The sequence below is a fragment of the Manis javanica genome, chromosome 3 (genome assembly GCF_040802235.1).
Source record: "Manis javanica isolate MJ-LG chromosome 3, MJ_LKY, whole genome shotgun sequence".
In the NCBI taxonomy this organism is placed as follows: domain Eukaryota; kingdom Metazoa; phylum Chordata; class Mammalia; order Pholidota; family Manidae; genus Manis; species Manis javanica.
The window spans coordinates 44162615-44183451 of NC_133158.1; the positions used below are offsets into that span (position 1 = coordinate 44162615).

At 45.2% G+C, this 20837-nt stretch overlaps 1 protein-coding gene across 2 annotated transcripts in view; it reads left to right on the forward strand.

The window, feature by feature from the left end:
- DSCAM (DS cell adhesion molecule) overlaps window positions 1-20837 on the forward strand; it is a 718205-nt gene that overhangs the window by 476158 nt on the left and 221210 nt on the right. For both annotated transcript variants that reach the window (XM_073231316.1, XM_073231317.1), the window contains exon 11: window positions 8816-8989. In XM_073231316.1, the coding sequence (XP_073087417.1) occupies window positions 8816-8989 (174 nt within the window). The remainder of the gene's footprint in view (window positions 1-8815; window positions 8990-20837) is intronic.

Sequence of the window (20837 nt, forward strand, 5' to 3'; positions counted from 1 at the left end):
ACCATAGTGATGGGCCTTTGCCTAGGAGGCAGGCAGCTCAGAGGTGGCAGGAAGGCTGATCCAGACTCAGGAGGCTGCGCCCAAGGGAAGTGGGGTGACCTGCTGGGGCTTCGCCCAGACCCCACTGCCCTGCTCGGGGAAAGGGGACTGAGTGTACGGGGACCGGCATCTGCGGCCTGCTGGGGGGCCTGTGCTGGGCAGTGGCCTGGACAGGGTGACAGCAGTGGAGGCAGGACGAGTGGCTGGATTTGGAGCAGCTAGAGGCAGTGCCCAGGCCTCTGGGAAGAGCCCAAGTGCTACTTCCAGAGACAAGCACCCGTGAGAGGAAGTCAGGCTGGGATCAGTATTGGGAGTCAGCCTCTCCGGAGACGCTACCATAAATTCCAGGATGAGCATTGATGCATTTTCTGAATAGTCCCCCTTTTTCTGCTAGTGATTCCTCCAGTGTCAGGGCACCTGCCCGCCCCGCCACCATCCCCACTGCATCTGCCGCTGAATGCCCAGCCTCTGCCCGGCCTCTGCCAGGTGAGGCGGGTCCTCCGCTCACCTCTAGTCCTGAGCTGTGGTCTCCCCAGGGGTGAGTTTTCCAGGCTCATTGTCCTGATGGCTTGTCTGTTCCTTTTTTACACATAAAGTCAGTTTAGCTGATAGGACATTGGTGGCTCATATCATTCCTGGGAGGGAACAGAAGCTGCCCGACCTTCCCTCGGGAGAAACTTGACCATTTTTGCTGCATGCACCACAGAGCTGACTTTAAAGTCCCATGAATGGATGAGCTATGCCTTGATGTTATTCACTGGGGGTCAGTTTTCCCACCCATGTGGTATGCCTATTTAAATATGTACATTCATCTTTACTTTAAGAATATTTTTCCTGAATTACATCTATAAATATTTTCTCTCTTCCATGACTTTGGTTTTCTTCTTTAGGGGTTCCAATGTGGGGCCATGGGACTGCCTCACCTGTCTGCCATAGCTGTCTTCTGCTCTCTGGTTCTCCAACTCATGTACTCCAATTTGCATTTGTTTGGTATTTTTTCAGGTCTCATCTCTGTGTCTTTTTCCCCAGCAATGTGTTGTCCTCTGTGCCCTCTCCAGGGCTGCCTTCATTTTTGTCATCTCATGTTTCCCATCTTTCTCTGAATCTGCCAGCTCATCTGTCACTCTTTCTTAAGCTTTTACTTCATAGATCAGTGACTGTTTAATTCACAGCTCTCATTTAAATGTGGCAAAACTTTTCTGGTGAGATTTCATTAACTGATTTCTTCTTCTATTTCTCACTTCCATTTTCTTACTTTGCTAGATCCTGGCTGCCTTTTGAGAACTCACATTTGAAGAAAACTCATATCCCTGGAGAGAGATTGCTTTGTGTAAATATCTGGCTCCTCACTTAATCCTACTTCTCTGACTCTAAGACCCACACCAGGTCCAGGGAAGCTCCTGTCCACCCAGCCTGTGAACACTGTGGTCTCTGATGTCAGTTTTGCCCCTTGGTGTGTCCCCCAACTTTCACAATGCGTACTTTTCTGATGCTTGCTCAGAATCACAGTCATATTCTATCTTTCCTTATAATTCTTCATGTATTATCTGTTCAGTATACACTCCTGGTTGCCCACTTACCTATTTTGTGTTTGAGATTTTAGTTATATCCTAATTTCGTGCAAATTAGAGTTTGTATTTTCCATTCCTCTCCCTCCAATTTGCTTCTCTGTGTTCCCAGGAGGATCAGAAATACTGGTTTTATACTGGCATCTTTAAATCTTGAATACTATTCTTTATATCCTAAGTTTATTAATGTGGACTTTATCTTAGAAAATAAGAGGAGAAGGAATCTAGGAGAAGTAGTAGAAATCATCAGTTAAAAGAGTGGCTTGAATTCAACCCTCAGCACTGGCTATATTACTATAGGAAACATACTCAACCTGCATGAACCACAGCTTCCTTGTATGTGAAGCAGATAAAATGAGGGGATTAATGGAGTGATTTAGTAAAATGATTCATAGAAAACATTGATTATGGTCTTGGCACATAGCAGTTAGAATACACATTAGCTGTCATCATCATGACTGTCACTATCTCACACGCTGAGCCCATTGTCCTATGACCATTAATCAAATAGCCCAACCTTTTCCCACTAACGTGAATTACTTTATCATCTATGGAAAATATGATTCTACTGAAGTCTGTGTTTTATCCCTCTGTTGCAGTGATCTGTCTGCTCTTGAGTCAGAGCCACCCATATTAGAGGTTTATCTCTTCCTAAAATATTTAAACACCTAGTATAACAATACATTTTTATTTTTCTTTCTCAAAAATATCCCAGATTACGCACATGGATTTTTGTTTGCTTGTTTCTTCTGGATGCATGTTAGGTAATTTTATGAAGTTCCCAAAAATTTTTTCTGAAAAACTGTGGGAGATTGTAATAAATGTAAAGGTTAACATGGAGAACATCAACATCATCAAAATATTGAGCCTTATCCCATACCACATGTTCTTCATGGCATTCTGAGACATAGGCATTAAGGACTGTGGAGGGCCCCAGGGTGTCAATTTGACCTTGGGAGTGACCTTGGGAGCCAGACCAAGGTGAGGCATTCTGAGGCAAGCCCTTGAAGCAGAAGGAGGTTCTAGGGGGTCCTGTGAGCTGTTTGAACAGGTATTGAGCATAGAGCTTGTTTCTTAGTCTGGAAGGGAGCACACTGCATGGGAACACCCCGCTAAAATATCCAGCCAATATCATGGACAGTCTCTTCACTTATCCAAATCTTTTCTAATGTCCACCATAATTTTATTGATTTCTTTCTCCATCTGTAGTAGTGCGTGTTTATAAGCTTCTGCCTACCACATTTTTGATGCTCTTCGGTTTTCCAGGTGGAAAGATCTCACATCTGTAGCCAATGTCTGCAGCTGTCCTCAGCTCTTTCTTCTCCCAGCAAGGGAGAGGTTGCCTTAATTTGGGGAGTTCCTATTTTCTTCCTCTCTAGTGCCCACAGAAGGCTGCAGTTGGCAGGGAACCCTCCTTTTCCTGCCTGTTTCTCTCTAGATTGGCTTTCTCCCCACTCCTCTTCCTGTGTCCTTCCTGCTCTTAGCTGTAACACATCCTAAGATCAAAGTTTCTCCAAGTCCAGTTTTCCTTGGAGCTTGAGATAATCCATCACTATTTGGTGCACAACAGATTTTATTTTTACTCAGCCATCTCCACTGTCCCCAAAAAGCTGTTGGGGGTTGCCATTTCTGTACCCTCAAGATGCAGTCTACCTTACTACCTGGTAGACAGCAGTCTGTCCCCTACTACCCAGGTCCCTGAAGCGTCCTCTTCTGCTTGGCATCAACCTACCAAAACCCTCCCCTCTTGTGACACACTTTTTACAAGGGGCAACAGGGACATGAATTTTTGTTTAGAAATCCATAGAAACAAAACCTGGCATTCACAACAGTTCCCTGGATGTTCCCATGCAGTGTGCTCCCTTCCAGACTAAGAAACAAGCTCTATGCTCAATACCTGTCCAAACAGCTCACAGGGCCCCCTAGAGCCTCCTTCGCTTCAAGGGCTTGCCGCAGAATGCCTCACCTTGGCCTGGCTCCCAAGGTCACTCCCAAGGTCAAATTGACATCCTCGGGCCCTCCGTAGTCCCTAAGGCCTATGTCTCAGAATGCCATGAAGAACACGTGGCATGGGACAAGCCCAAGTCCCTCAAGCAGGTTACTTCCAGAATATATTTCCTGACAACACCAGCTCCAGACTTCCCCGGTGAGATGCCCAAGGCCGCCTCCTCCTCTGACGTCATGAGGCAGCCACGCTGCAGATCATTCACTTTCCATCCAGAAGATAAGTCTGATCAGGACAAACACATCCTCCCACAAAATTGCCCTCTGCCTGCCTTCTAGGAAGGAGAGGTTTCTTGTTGAAATAACTCAGCGGGGGAGGTTTGTGTGCCCCAGACAGGATGGTCCTTGCCTCTCTGATCCCCCGAAGTTGCTTCCCAGCTCTGACCCCTTAATCTTGCTCCCTGTATCCCTGCAGGTTTCACTCTGCCCTGACCTGGGTCTGAGTTCCCCTGGTCCAGAGTCAAGGGCACTTAGCCCTATTCCTCTACCTTGACCACCAGCTCACAGCCTTTGCTTAGAAGAAGAGTCCGCTTCACACCCTATCCTGGAAGCTGGATGTCTGCCTTTGTGTCCTTGAGACCAGTCATTTAGCTGTGGCTGCCAGCCCACTGGCCCCCTCCCTGCCTGCCTGCCCCTCTAACTGTGCCTGTGCCTGGGCTCACCACTGCCCTGCTGTCTGTGGGACAGGACTCTCCAAGCTTCTGACCCCCGGGTCCAGCCTCTCCCATGCCATTGGCTCGCTGGACCTGCAGTGACCCTCTTAGGTCTTTCCAGCAGCAACTGCTCCAAACGTGTGCACGAGGCTCTTTCAGGCTATCGGGTCTCACCTGTCACTCAGTGTTCCTTGTCCCCACCATCACACAACTATGTGACAACATATAACTCCTGAACTAATATAGGGAAAGAGCTTGGAGAATCTAAAACGGAGAAAGCAACACCTCCCTCCTGTTTCACACAAATGGTATAAATAAACCCAGCTTCAAAGGGGAGCATGGCTCCCCCATTACAGCCAAGCAGCCCTGCCATGCGCCCCTGGGCCAGGGCAGTGGGCCTCACTGAGCCATGCTGCATGCGTGGGGAGGGGCTGTGAGCAGAGCAAAGAGGAACACTGTGCAACATACTGTTTTATTTTGTCCATTTGGTAGTGGAATAAAACTCACCCGGAGTGAAACCCTTCTGTGGCCTCCCAGTGGCTCTGGGAGCTGCTCCGATATCACCATAGACCCCGGGCCCAAGGAAGCAGAAATCACCCTGAGCCTTAGTAGGGTTCCAGGACTAGAGAGACTGGGGCCCACCTTGCCCTCACTTTCCCTTTTTTCCTCCACGCCTCTCTCATTGCCTTTCCCCAGGAACATTCTAGCAGCCCTCTTATAAACAGAGGTGGCCACACTGAGGGCAAATGTTTGGGGACCTCTGGCTTCAGGGAGGAGGTGGCTGAAGACCTCATATGGTGGACACAGCTCCTCATAGGCCCAAGTCCCAGTGCAAGGTCGTGGTGGCATTGGCATAATCAAGCCACTTAAACTGCCTCCCACCTCATTGTGTTCATGGTTCCATTTGCTGGCAAGTGAGGGACCAGTGTCCCCCAAGGATGATGATCAAGGACCCTTGCAGATGAGGGACAGAGTTAAAGCCACGAAATCAGCACACTAAACAAGTGGATACCAAACTGTAACCTGCCCTCGGCGGGCACTGATCTCAGCCACCCACGTTCAGTTGTTCTCATTGGATAGGGTTCTTCAGAACAAACATAAAGGGACCAAGGGAAGAAAACAGAATTGCACAGTGAGCATAATTATTTGCAGATTTACACAGGAAGTAAGCCTGATGCTGTTCCGGTTACCGTGTCGTGTTTAATCAAGTAGGGACTTAATACAGGGAATTGGATGCACACAGAATTTTTGAAAGGATGAGAGAAATTCAACTACCTTTCAGGAACATGAGAAATGTGGAGGCCACGAAAGCTTCTCCCATCTGTGGCCACAGCCGCCTCCACGCCTAAAGCAGCCATCTGTCTCCTGGAATTGGATGTTTGGCATCTGCTCATGCCTCGATTCTCTGCTTCTGAAAGAGAATGACGGGCTCTCCTTCCTTCCACATTCCACATCGTATTCAAGTGCCTCTTCCTGGTGAAATACAAACCAGCACCGGGTGACCAGTCAGCCAGGGAAATATTTTTGCAGGTTCCTGTCCCTGCAATCTGGACGTTTAAAAGGGCAACAGTGGTGTTAAGGATCAGCACACAGTATCTGATGCACACACGTGGACAAAATGGGGCCCTGTTGTGCCCTGGGGAAGCTGCTCTCTTTGGGTCAGTGCAGCTCCCCAGCCTGGGCTGGACCAGTGCCTCAGCGCCCTTCTGGGTTGTCCTCTGGAGCAGGGCACCCAGAACCCAGCCCTTGGCCGCCGAGCAAGGGCTCCACGCTGATGCTAAGCCTGAGCAGATGAGGCTGCCCGGGCTGCTCCTCCGTGCTCTCTCCTCCCCGCATCCACATCTCTTTCTGTGCTTACTCACTCCCTGCAACATGCCAGTTACTCTCGTAGAAGGAAAACCTCTTCCTGAGCAAGAAAAACAGGAACACCACCTGCTCCACACGGATAATGGGGACTGTGTTTGTGGTGTCTGGGTGAGAAGTAGTAGTGTACAGCTTCCCGTGTGGGGGCCACCCAGGAAGCACAGGGCTCTCCTATCTGCTCTTCTCCTACCTTCACATCAGTCTTCTTCCACACTGAAGGTGCTCACTGACTAACTTCTGGTCCTTGTGTGTGGGCATTTGCATGCCTGCACTCATGCAATCTCATTTCCTTTGGTGCAAACAACAAGCTATATAGCATGTAAATGGCTTGTTCTTCCCATTTCACAGTTGAGGAAATTAAGGATGCAGAGAAAATAAACGACTTGCTCAGGGGCACAGTTCATACATTTAAGAGATAACGTTAGTGCCAAATTCTGCTGACAACTCTCAGCCAAGTGCTCTCGCTCTAGAGCACCAGCACAGCCTTCAGAGTGGAGAAAAGGCGCAACAATTACCAGCCACCCTTGCTGCTGCCTTCGGAGTGACTCAAGGGGTAACATTCAGCCACCCTTGTTCCACTGTCCCCATTCCCATGAGGCCTATCATTTCAATAAATAAGGTCACACGGTGTTAACATGCCCAAGAACTCAGTATGTGCCTTACATAATGATTTAACATTTTCTTTGCATGTAATCGAACATTAAAATTGTCCCCACTGACCCCAGTTACTCAGAAAATTGGCATCTTTTTAATTAATGGCTTCTGGTTGCTGTAGTGTGTCTTCTATCTAATTACCCAAAGTGTTTTCCTTATGCCAACAAGATTTTTGAACATTATATGCACTGTGTTAAACATTTCTCTTTAATTAATAATGAATCTGAAGTAGGTGACCAATAATTCCATCAAACCATGACAAAGTCCACTTTCCTCAGATTAAACCAGTGCTTCCCCAGGGTAGGTGGGCTGGCTCACTACAGCTGTTCAGCAAGCATGATCGGATCTATCAGCTGCGCAACCCTGCATGTTAGCTTAATTTTGTCATAAAAAAGAAAGATTTCAAGTTTTTCAAATGCACGAATACTCTATTTCTGTCTTCATTATAACCTTTTAGTAATGAAGAGGCTTCTTTTCCAGCTATTTAATTGAGACAGCTTAGCAGTATAGTTAAATTTTATAATTCTTTAGTATAAATGTGTCAAATGTTACAAATATTTTTCTTGAGAAAATTATTTGAGGAAAGGAAAACAGATGTGTTTTTGACATGAATGATCCTGTAACTACATTCTATCAGCATTTCATCAGATTTTTAGGGTTTTATAGCAGTGTTTTGCATAATTTATCAATTCCATACCATTTTCAGATTTCCTGGTTTGCTGCATTATGGATATATTTTTTTTAATCTACATGTGGCTAAATTTTCAGGTCCTGTGTATCAGTCTAGATCTCACTTCCAACTTGAAGTTCACTTTGAGAAAGGCATCAAGAGCCTTTATAGATTTTGTGGGCAAAATTTAAACATTTAAATAAAAATTAAAGGCTTTTTCCTTGATTTTTAAGTTTCAGTAATATCCTTTATCCTTTCCCTAAAGAACATGCTACCCACAGGAATGATTATAATAATTTATAAAACTGAATCCTTAAAACTTTTATAGGAAAAAAACATATGATCATTTCAATATATGATGAAAAAGTAGCTAATAATATTCAGCATCCAATCCTGATTAAACAAGAACAAAAGTAACATCCTTGGCCCCAGTTTTGGGGTTTCTCCAGGAAGGAGAAATTGGCCCTCAGTTCTGACCCTTCTCCCCAAATTCTTAGACTCAGGTTACAGAAGAGAGAGGCCCTATCAGCCCTCATGCCCTCCTGGTCCCATCCAATGCCCCCAGAAGAGGGTCAAGCAACACAGCAGGTTAATAAAACCACTGTCTTCCCAGAGATCTCTCAAGAACTTAATCCCCTATTTTGTTATTTCTAAAAGATGTCTTTTTCAGAATAGTTCCATATGGATGCTCCCTATGAATCTCATGTCTGTGATCATAGCACATCACACCGGTGCCATCATCTCTGAAAGCAAGCACTCTAAAGAGAACAGAGCCTTAGTTCTGTGCTGTCTTAGTGCAATGATCTGACTTATTTATTTAAGTAACATTAAGTGATATTAACAGTGGCTGTATTTCTAGACTGGAATACAACCAGTCTGAGAAGAGAAGTCTGCAATATTTGAATTCTTTTCATGGACTCAGATGTGTGCAGCGAGCAAGGCCTTCAAATGTCATGTCCCTGGAGCACTCCTTGTTTGCAGTCATATTAAGTCCCTGAGAACACAAGGAATGTATTGAGTCCCATGAGAAATGTCTACTTCTGTAGTCTACTGTGATGTGTCCTTGAATAATTTATCAGCTACTTAACACTCATCAAATTTGGCTTTTTATGTAGAGACTACTTGTAAGATTTCTTATTCTTTATTTGAAATACTGTCATTTTAAATAAATATGTTTCTCTCCAGACAAGAATTTCAATCTTGGAGGAAAGAAACAATAAAACTGTGGTGTATGCCGTGACTGTCCTCTGTGATGGGTGTTCGGTGTCCATCACTCCTCCTTGTTAGTCTAGGGGAAATTGAGCTCCGTGTCTCCCCATGTGTGCCCCTGTTTGACTCATGCTCCTCTTTCCATTCTGTTCCAGGTGCTGGGGTTCCCCAGTTCCAACCAATTGCCCTGAATGGCCGAATCCAGGTCCTCAGCAATGGGTCTTTGTTGATCAAGCACGTCGTGGAAGAAGACAGCGGCTACTACCTCTGCAAGGTCAGCAACGATGTGGGCGCGGACGTCAGCAAGTCCATGTACCTCACGGTGAAAAGTAAGGAAGAAGAATGCTTCATTTTACCTAACGAGGTCTTTCTGTGCTTAAATTTGCAATTGTCTCCATAAACACTTGTTTAAAACAAAACAGAACAACCCATTTCTTGGCTACAGCTGGGGTTTGGCCTTTTGCTGGGCTGGACACACAGTGGAAGGGGAGGTAAAAATCCAGCCAGTTGTCAGCAGCATGCCCACATGCCCTTGTGTCTGGGATGCGGAGCCACATGCTTCACTCGGGTTCCCATGGACATTGAGCCAGGCTCTGGGCAGCCTAGCCAGTGATGGTCTCCGCCTTTAGCACTCCCATTCCTGTCCTGCTTTTCCTGTGGAAGAGCCCAATTCATGGGCTCAGGTTTGTTCTTTTCAGAGGTCTGCTTTCATGCGTTTTGTTATTTGCATGCTGGCTTGCCCATAGATTTCCTTTTGAAAATACATATGAAATCAAGCAACCAGAAACCTCATCACCGAAACACACAGCTACAGTGAGACAGAAATGTCCAGCTCCATGTTTAGGATCCATGTTGCCAACTATTTTATATGAAAGGGCATCTTATGATGACATTGTTTTCATTCCTTTGTAACTAAACCAGCAAAGAAAGGGCCTCAAGTGGACCAGCTTTTACTGCATGCTGCTTATCAGTCAATGGTTGTGCATCTGGTGTACAGTGAAGGGCTTACGTCTTTCTCCATTTGTATAATGTTCTATTGGCTAAATTTCTTTCTGATTACAAGGCTTTGATCAGATTTCCTCTTCTTAATTGTTGTATTGATAGGTTGGCTTTAAAGTATCTCTGCCATATTGTTGAGTCAAGGGAGTGGATTTATAAGTGAATTTCAATATGCGTGTGAGTGTGTGTGTGAGATATTCAAAGGCTACCTACACAATAACCAGTATCTATCCTATTTCACTAAGAAATTATTCTAGTTAGTCTCTCATTTCCAATAGGACAATGAAAACATCAAGCTGTTTTCTATACTTTTATATGATGAAAAAAAATCATAGTTCTGAAGTAGGGTTGCTTTGAAATATGTGTTACACATACCCAGTGTGTAATTTTGACATCTAAATTCTATGCTCTTGAGGAACTGATTAGCAAGAATCTTAAGACAAATTGTCATATCAATGAAATCCAAAGTTGAAATGGCAATTTAAAAAATAATAACATATTGATGAAATATTAAGGAAACCACAGATGAGAACGACCAACGTTGACCAATTTGGTTCATCTTCCCCTAATGCAAGGAATATATTTGCAATTGTTTTGGTATATTTTAAATTTATGAAACATTTTTCTATTCCACAAATATATATTTAGGCTCTAATATACAAGGCCCTCTAAAAGATGTAAGTACAATCAACCAGAGACTTTACCCTCACGAATGAAGGAACCTGTGTTTTGGAAGAGGAGGTAACAGAGAAGCCTATCTAGCTACTAATTCAATCGGTGATGAAGCATAGTGTGTGTCGCGGATGTGCCTTTCACAGGAGCACAGATCTCAGCTTCAGGATTAAGGAAAACTCATGGGGGAAAAAAAATCTTAAAGGATGGGTGGAATTTAGAAATGCAGACATTGAAGATTTTCCCACATCTCCTCTCTTCATGGTTTGGTGTTGGGGGAGGGCCACAAAGAAGTTGGCCCCTGCCCTTAGCCAGCCTTCTCTCATGGGTTCTCTCCCCATCGGCCTGGGGTGGGCACAGCTCCCCTCCAGCAGAAGGCACTCAGGTTAGACAAGAGCACAGAGCTGAGGTCCTCCCATGAGAGTGTAACTCCCACTTGTTTGTAGAATCAGTGACCACAGAATGAAAACCTGTGGTATTCAAGTCCGATTCTAAAACATGCAATGGATTTCAAAAGGCAGGGTGGTTGAAAGTACATAGAGACCCTAGGCAGAGAGGGAGCAGAGAGTGGGTTTAAGAAGCACAAGACCTGGACCAGGAGGTGCCCCGTGGAGGGGATTAGACGTGAGCATGAGTCGCAGAGAAACAGTTCTAGAGTTGGCCAATTCCTCCCATACAGCCAACTCAAACCACACCAACTAATTAGTAGAGTGGGGCATTATGTCATAATTAATCTTACCAGTTCTTCATAAGCTTTGGGTGGCTTTATAAAGGATTTCAGCTTCAAGCGCCTGAAATTTTTAACCCTTCAAAGTCATATTTAAATACTGGAAAGTAAAAAAATAATTTAAGAAAAAGATATAGAAGCATGAAGATAGAAGACACACAGTGAGCCTGTCTGTTGCCCAGTGGTGCCTTAAGAAAAAGAAACAACGAACAAACACAGGGCTGGCTCTCTCTTGTCCTTTTGTCCTGTGCATATTTGTTTGGCTGACTCTTAATGAAGTGGATGAAAACGGTCACAACGAGGCAGGACACAGCCAGGGCAGCGCCTCTGCAGGGCACACGGCTGTTTCACTATGAGCACCGGGGACGAGGGGGAGCGCGGATGTTGGTGCCCATCTGCCCCGGGTGGAGCCGGTGCCCTGGCTGCTGCCCAGATGCCCTGCCCAGGCAGATTCCGTGTCCCCAGAAGTGGCAACGGGGTGATACCAGGCACCACAGCAAGGGAGCTCCTGCTCTCTGCTTATCTGACCTGGAAAAGCTTCTATCAGGTGCAGTTAAATGTTTTATTGTTATTTCAACAGATAATGGGATACATTACAGTGCAGACACACACAGCCATGCATGTGCACACACAGCATGCACACACACACCATACCCACCTGCCTTCCAGGTAGTCGCAAAAAAGAAATTACCATCATTTCATCATCCTGTATGTTCATCTCTTAACGTGGTCCTAAAAATCACCCGTTCCCACACCTGACTGTACAAACGCAGAAAAGCCATCACAGATGAACTCGAGCCCTCCATCCAAAATGCGGCAGGACAGAATGACAGCAAAAGAGGGCTGCCCTGGGGGAAAGCTTCGCATGGAATTGCTAAAAAGGGACAATGATTCCCCCCTTTTCCCTCCCAACACTTGATTTTGATCTTGTATACGCTGAAGAATTTTGCAGTGTTGTTGAAATGTGTTACATAAAAATGCAAACGAGTCTCCTTGAGGTGCTAACCACAGTTTTGAAAACTTCAAGCAGGGGCCTCCAAGTGAAAACCCTCCTTGGGAGAGAAAGGAATCTTTTATGTCTGGGTCAAAGTTAAGGGAGTCCTCAGAGGCTCCCCGTGGCGGCCGTGGAGAGGGCTGGCAGGTGATGTGACCGAGAGGCGGCCCGGGTGCGGTGAGCAGGCCTCCGTGCATGCCCCAGGCAGTCTGGCTTTCTGGTTCCACCACTTCTGATTCTGTGATTGCGGAGGAAGTGCTTCACCTCTCTGAGTCAGTAAAATGGGAAGAATTATGCCTTCTCACAGGGTTATCGTGACAATTAAATGAGATGACACGTGTGAAAATACGTTGTAAAATACGAGCTCTCTATACATAACCCAATACATACAAATAGCAAGTGACCCTATTGGTCGGAGGGAAGGAAAAAACACATGTGTAGACAGTGCCGGACACAGGAATATTTCCAGAAAGTTGTTCTGAAGAAGAAAATTAGAAGGTTATAGGATAGGAAGGAAGAGAGAGAGTGGCTTCCAAGATCCACGGGGAGGTATTTTCATCCTCTGTGTTACGGGGTCCACAGAAGTGGTGTCTTTGGAAACCAACAGCCAGTGTCTTTTTCCTAACCCTGGCTGTTTAAGGATAATCAATAAAGTGGGGATTTCAAGCTGAAAAAAAAGTTTTTAATAGAAAAGAAGTTGCACTGCTTAAGTAAAGAAGTACTCTCCCTTTTTTACAAGTCATTTTTTAAAATGTGGGCTGCAAATATTTCTAAATTCAACAGGGGAGAGCTTTCTGCCTGATCAGGAGAGGTCAGGAAATTAAGGCAGCTTCTCAGGTGAGAACTCTGGACTCCCAGGATGGCTGGCACTGAGTTTTGTGTACATTTTGCTGCTGTCAGGGCCTGGTGCTGGGACTTACTGGGAAGGCAGTGGTCATGAACTCTCTGAGGCTCCTATCTGAGAAGTTTTCTCACTCTGATGCTTTTAGAAACCAGTACTCCAGTAACAGAACAATTTAACTGACTACACACACCCCTATCCCCCTAACAGACACACATTTTTGGAATCAGATGTGAGGACTCTGTGGGCAGAGGAGAAATCAGGCCATCATGTTTGGAATGAATGGTCAGAGAAAAACAGTGAAATAGGAAACTAATCAGCGCAAATCCTTCCAACTTCCTGATTCTATGTTACCAGCTCAATTCTAGTTTCTCTTTTGCCAACTGTCACCTAGGAATAGGGACCCAGCTCATCAGATAATGCTAACAACCTTTGGCAGAAAACACAGAGGGGTTATCTCTACTGTCAATCAAATTTGGCATCTGGGGACAGCATTGCACCCCTCACCCAGCCCGTCAGGGCTGCAGAAGCCTCTCGCCTCTGCACAGGGACCATCTGGGGTCTGGGGAATGTGGTCCTTCATGGTAACAATGTAGTTCCAAACGCCACTGGATCTCTCAAGCGGGTGAGCCATCCCTAATGTTTCTCCAGGCACCAAAACTGCAGCCCCCCTCCAATTCTCTGTCCCTGGCTGATCTGAGCCTGTGTGTTTCCAAGAACTGATTTCTGTTTGGATCTGTGGCCCATGGTGCACAAGCGGCTCTCCACTCCTCGCTGCCCTGTGTGGGTCCTGTCTGATCGCAGCCTGCAGCACACAAGAGCATCCCTTATCAAACAGGAGCAGGCTCTCCCTGGAGAGCAGCTACTCTTGGGATCTAAGGACCCCCCCTGGTTCCCAGAGCCAGCCCACCGGCCCCAGGCCAGCCTGGTCCTGAGCCACCCTCCCTCAGGCTCAGCCCAGGGAAAGACCCTGGAGGCCAGGTTCATGTCTCTTTGCTGCCAGAATTTGCATGCACATGCTGTGCACACACCAACACAAGTCAGCCCCGTTCAGACAGTCCCCAGGGCCTTGGCCATACTGGACAGGGCTTGGGGACAGGCTTTGACTTCAGGCCACTCTCAAGCTTGCCATTGCCAGGGTGTTGGGCATGGCATACAGTAAGCCCCCCAGCCACAGACCCAAAGCTACCCCCAGACTCCATTCACCCTCCCTGCCTTCCTGCCCTCACATGCTGCCTCCAGGACCCACATAGCGTCACCCACTCCTCATTATCTAGAAAAAAATCTCATGTAGCCCCTGCAGTTGCTCTGTGACACTCCTCCAAGGGGGAGTACAGCCCCTGGCTGCCCCGTGGTGAAGCTGTGATGGCCGTAACCCCACAGGGTGCTCTCCAGATTCCCCAGGATTGCCTACAGGCCACCCTTTCATCTGACAACAGGGATGAGGCTTGTTTTCACTTTCTTTTGCTCACACAAAGGACATTTCAACACATAACATTAGTAAATTACAATTTTCTTGCTCCTTAGATGGCTCCTGCCAAGATAGCTTGATAGTGTGTCTCAGTCTAATGCGGCTTCACTCCGTTACTTGAACTTGGGAGCCTTATAAATCAGGCCTCCTGAACTTCGGCTCATGGGCCCCAGCATACTTACAGGACCCCTTGAGGGTTCTGGGGCCCCTTGACAACACATGCAAAAATGTATGCATTTTTCTGGCAAGAAACATCATAGCTTTCATGATATCCTCAGTGGACTCCATGATGCAAAGGTGAAGAACCACTATTCTAGAAAATCACAGCCTGGATGGCCTGAAATGACGGCCATTGTCATTTCTCCTGCAGCGTATCTCAGAGCACTGGGCTGGGAGCAGCTGAGACCAAGCCCACATGGTCACAAGGGCCTGAGGAGGAGGAAGCAACCGTGAATCAGGCAGCAGACCAGATTCCCCTGAAAGCTGGGTTTTGAGATTTAGTTACCTTGGCTGCATGCGTGTCCACACCCTGACCACAGCCTGAGGGCTGAGTGTTGGAAATGAGTGACATGGTGTGATTCCGGTTATTATGACCCCAGACTCACCCTGCCCGGATCCCACCCCTCCCCAGCCATGATTCCTGGGGCAGGTGCCTTATCCTCTCTCCAAGCCTCACAGAGACAGTGAGGCTGACGTGAGCGGCCATATACCGTCCCTTAGCAAAATGCCCGGTGCATGGGAGCCACAGACTAATGGCAGCTATTGCTGAAATGGAGGTTCTGTTATCAGCATCACTCCCGAATTACAGCTCATGTCTCCCCCAAACCAGGCAAGTCAGTGCCTGTGATGGAATCTGAGGGTCCCTGCTTCAAACTCCTCAGTTTACACGTTTCCATAACTTTCGAATCCACTGCCCCCACCCCGTCTGTCCTCCGTACACACACGCTCATATACCCCCTCCCCTCTGAAGCCCAGTGTTATCTGCGGCTTTCATGGGAATGTCTGGATGCACAAGTAGAGGAGGGCAGGAAGCATAGACAGGTGTGGGGAAAACTGTCAGCTGCTAGAAGACCCTCAGTGGCTGTCATGCTGATGGAGGACCCAGATGGAGCAGCTGTGGGTCCCGCTAAACGTGGGCATTTCACTTCTAAGTGAATGTAACTCCAGGGGGAAAATCTGGGGGCAAAATATCTTTGAAACTGAAATTAGTCAAAGGGAGAAATAAAGTGGGAGAAGCCAATTTATTGCTTACAAGAAGTCATCCACTTCTGTTCTCCTGTGTCTCTCATGACCCAGCTGCAGAAAAAGGGACCCCACCCAACTTCTGGGGTCCAGATATGCCCTCCCTGGCCCTTGTAATTACCCAGTGATATGCAGATGGACTGCTTCTCTCCACACCTTGGAAACACTTATTGATATAGAGATGCGCTAAGGCCAGGCGAGATATTCTGGAAATACTGCAATTTTACCCACAGTGAACCTGGAATTATACCAGCTAAAGATCCCATGGGGTTCACAAGGAAATTGTAAAGCGAGCTAATAATATGGTAGCTGCAGTTTGTGGCCAACTCTAATTTCAATTTCCCTCCTCTCTCAGTGTTGTGTTAAATTATGTGCTCCCCAAAATTCGTATATTGAAGTCCTGTTCCCCAGGATCTCAGAATGTGGACTTATTTGGAAATCAGGTCCTTACAAATGCAATTCGCTCAGGTGAGGTTTCACTGGAGGAGGGTGGCCTTTCATCTTTTATGACCAGTGTCCTTCTAAAAAGGAGGCATTTGGACACACACATAGAGGAAATACGGCCGTATGCCATCAGAGGTAGAGACCGGAATTATGTTGCCACTAGCCCATTAGCCGAGGGAAACTGGAAGGGGCACAGCTGGCCTCCTGGAGTCCTCAGAGGGAGCATGGCCCTACCAATGCCTCAATTTCAGACTTTTGGCCTCCAAAACTATGTAGAATAAATTTCTGTTGTTTTAAGCCAGTTTGTGGAGCTTCATTATGGTGGCCATAGAACGCTAATGCACTTGGGATAAGGCACTTTCAGGGAAGCTCACTCCAAGCTCCGTTACCTGCTCCAGCAGGTAAATCCTAATCTGTCCATACCAGCGGATGCGAACTCTAGTTTGAACCAATCAAAGGCAGCCTATTCCTTTGAACATATGGGTTTAAGGATGGGCACGCCACCTGGTTTTAGCCAATGAAATGTAAGAAGAGATCTCCTGTAATAATTCTGGAAAAGAATGCCTCATTTGTAATAGGAGACTGCAAGAGATAGTCATCTCTTTTAATTCTTGACCCCATTTGGAGGTGACACTGTGATTCACGGCAGTCATTCTGGCATTCCCCTGAAGATAAGACCAATGCATAGAGGAAGGTGGGGTCAAGACAGCCAGGAAAGTGGAGTTTTTTTTTTTAATATGTTATTATTTTCATTTTCTGAAAATGTTCAATGAAGCAATTTTTTATTGAGCTATAGTTGACAGTTAACATATTAGTTTTGGGTGTACAACATAATGATTTGATATATGTAATATATTGTGAAATGACCACAAGTTTAGTTAACACATCCATCACTGCACATAGTTACTAATGTTTTTCTTGTGATAAAAGCTTGTAAGATCCATTCTCTTAGCAACTTTCAAATATACAGTATAGTATTGTTAACTATAATCACCATCCTGGACATGACATCCCCATGATGTCATTAAGTTTGTACATTTTGACTATGTTCACCCACTTGGCCCACCTGCCACCCCCACTGACCCCTTGCCTCAGGGGGGTCAGAACAGAACCAATCTGTTCTCTGAATCTGTGAGTTTTGAGGTTTTTTTTTTTTAGATTCCCCTTATACATGAGATTAGAAGGCAAGGAACTAATATTTGTTGAGAGATCTACTCTGCTCAGGTAGTACACTAGGTGTTAGAGATAGAGTTGGGGGAGAACAGACATGGACCTGGAGCTTACAGGCTAGCAGATGGGTAGTTGATGGACAGATGAAGAGACAAGTTAGCCTGTACATACAAACTGAGAAAGGAGTGTGAAGGAAAAGCACAGCCCAGTTCAGACTGGCAGTCAGGGAATGCCTTTTGAGGAACCGACATTTATGTGTAGACTTCAAGGATAGTAAGAGTTGGCGAAGAATGGTGGGAAGGGTCTTTTAGAAAGAGGGAAGGGCATACATGGAGGCAGAGCAAGACTAGAACAAGTTGTTCCCTGCAGGCAGCTGCAGCTTGTGTCCCATCTAGGGTCTGGGTGCACAGCTGAGTGAGGTGAGCCTGTGCAAGCACCTCCTGAAGCAGGAAAGAGCTTGAGGTCTGCAGGAACCGAAGAAGAGAGGATTAAGTAAGAGGCAGCTTGGCCCCAAATGAGGCCAGAGAGGCAGGTGGCCAAACCATGCAGGGCCTTGTAGGCCATGTCGGGGATCTTAGATTTCATCCTGAGTGCATGGAAACTAAATCCACATGATTTATCACAGCCCACTAAGCTCCACATGATTAGATCCCCCTGCCCATGAGCTCTCTCCCTCTAAGTCTACATAGCGCTTGTTTTCTGTCCTAGTCCTTTAGTTACTTGCTTGTTAGCTCCCTCCCTAATGAAATCACTAGGTCCTCGATGCTGAACGATGTCTTACAAACTTTTGTTTAGCCTGGGACCTTGATCATAGTAGGTTTTCAATTAGTAGTTATTGCTCTCTTTCCACCCCAATACATTAGGCTTTGGTATTTTTTTAATTTTATTTTGGTATCATTAATCTACAATTACATGAAGGACATTAGTTTACTAAGCTCTCCCCTTCACCAAGTCCCCCCCCCACATCCCCGTTCACAGTCACTGTCCATCAACATAGTAAGATGCTGTAAAATCACTACTTGTCTTCTCTGTGTTGCACAGCCCTCCCCGTGCCCCCCCACACTACACATGTTAATCATAATGCCCCCTTTCTTTTTTTCACACCCTTGTCCCTCCCTTCCCACCTGTCCTCCCCAGTTCCTTTCCCTTTGGTAACTGCTGGTCTTGGGTTTTGTGCTTCTGCTGCTGTTTTGTTCCTTCAGTTTTCATTTGTTGTTATACTCCACATATGAGTGAAATCATTTGGTATTTCTCTTTCTCCACCTGGCTTATTTCACTGAGCATAATACCCTCTAGCTCCATCCATGTTGTTGAGAATGGTAGGATCTGTTTTTTTCTTATGGCTGAGTAATATTCCATTGTGTATATGTACCACATCTTCTTTATCCATTCATCTACTGATGGACATTTAGGTTGCTTCCATATCTTGGCTATTGTAAATAGTGCAACAATAAACATAGGGGTGCATCTGTCTTTTTCAAACTGGAGTGCTACATTCTTGGGGTAAATTCCTAGAAGTGGAATTCCTGGGTCAAATGGTATTTCTATTTTGAGCATTTTGAGGAACCTCCATACTGCATTCCACAATGGTTGAACTAATTTACTTTCCCACCAGCAGTGTAAGAGGGTTCCCCTTTCTCCACAACCTCGCCAACATTTGTTGTTGTTTGACTTTTGGATGGTAGCCATCCTTACTGGTGTGAGATGATATCTCATTGTGGTTTTAATTTGCATTTCTCTGATGACAAGCGATGTGGAGCATCTTTTCATGTGTCTGTTGGCCATCTGAATTTCTTCCTTGGAGAACTGTTGGTTCAGCTCCTCTGCCCATTTTTTAATTGGATTATTTGCTTTTTGTTTGTTGAGGTGTGTGAGCTCTTTATATATTTTGGATGTCAGCCCTTTATTGGATCTGTCATTTTCAAATATATTCTCCCATACTGTAGGATACCTTTTTGTTCTATTGATGGAGTCCTTTGCTGTACAGAAGCTTTTCAGCTTAATATAGTCCCACTTGTTCATTTTTGCTTTTGTTTCCCTTGCCCGGGGAGATGTGTTCAAGAAGAGGTCACTCATGTTTATGTCTAAGAGATTTTTGCCTATGTTTTTTTCTAAGAGTTTTATGGTTTCATGACTTATATTCAAGTCTTTGATCCATTTCAAATTTACTTTTGTGTATGGGGTTAGACAGTGTCCAGTTTCATTCTCCTACATGTAGCTGTCCAGTTTTGCAAGCACCATCTGTTGAAGAGACTGTCATTTCCCCATTGTATGTCCATGGCCCCTTTATTGAATATTAGTTGACCATATATGTTTGGGTTAATGTCTGGAGTCTCTGTTCTGTTCCACTGGTCTGTGGCTCTGTTCTTGTGCCAGTACCAAATTGTCTTGATTACTGTGGCTTTGTAGTAGAGCTTGAAGTTGGGGAATGAGATCCCCCCCCCCGCACTTTATTCTTCCTTCTCAGGATTGATTTAGCTATTCGGGGTCTTTGGTGTTTCCATATGAATTTTTGAACTATTTGTTCCAGTTCATTGAAGAATGCTGTTGGTAATTTGATAGGGATTGCATCAAATCTGTATATTGCTTTGGGCAGGATGGCCATTTTGATGATATTAATTCTTCCTAGCAAAGAGCATGGAATGAGTTTCCATTTGTTAGTGACCTCTTTAATTTCTCTTAAGAGTGTCTTATAGTTTTCAGGGTATAGGTCTTTCACTTCCTTGGTTAGGTTTATTCCTAGGTATTTTATTCTTTTTGATGCTATTGTGAATGGAATTGTCTTCCTGATTTCTCTTTCTATTAGTTTATTGTTAGTGTATAGGATAGCCACAGATTTCTGTGTGGTAATTTTGTATCCTGCAACTTGCTGAATTCCGATATTAGCTGTAGTAGTTTCGGAGTGGAGTCTTTAGGGTTTTTTATGTACAATATCATGTCATCTGCAAATAGTGACAGTTTAACTTCTTCTTTACCAATCTGGATTCCTTGTATTTCTTTGTTTTGTCTAATTGCCATGGCTAGGATCTCCAGTACTATGTTGAATAACAGTGGGGATAGTGGGCATCCCTGTCTTGTTCCCGATCACAGAGGAAAAGCTTTCAGCTTCTTGCTCTTCAGTATGATGTTGGCTATGGGTTTATCATATATGGCCTTTATTATGTTGAGGTACTTGCTCTCTATACACATTTTGTTGAGAGTTTTTATCATGTATGGATGTTGAATTTTATTGAATGCTTTTTCAGCATCTATGGAGATGATCATGTGGTTTTTGTCTTTCTTTTTGATGATGTGGTGGATGATGTTGATGGATTTTTGAATGTTGTACCATCCTTGCATCCCCTGAATGAATCCCACTTGGTCGTGGTGTATGATCCTTTTGATATATTTTTGAATTCGGTTTGCTAATATTTTGTTGTGTATTTTTGCATCTACGTTCATCAGAAATATTGTTCTGTAGTTTTCTTTTTTGGTGGAGTCTTGGCCTGTTTTTGGTTAGGGTGATATTGGCTTCATAGAATGAGTTTGGGAGTATTCCCTCCTCTTCTATTTTTTGGAAAACTTTAAGGAGAATGGGTATTATGTCTTCTCTGTATGTCTGATAAAATTCCAAGTTA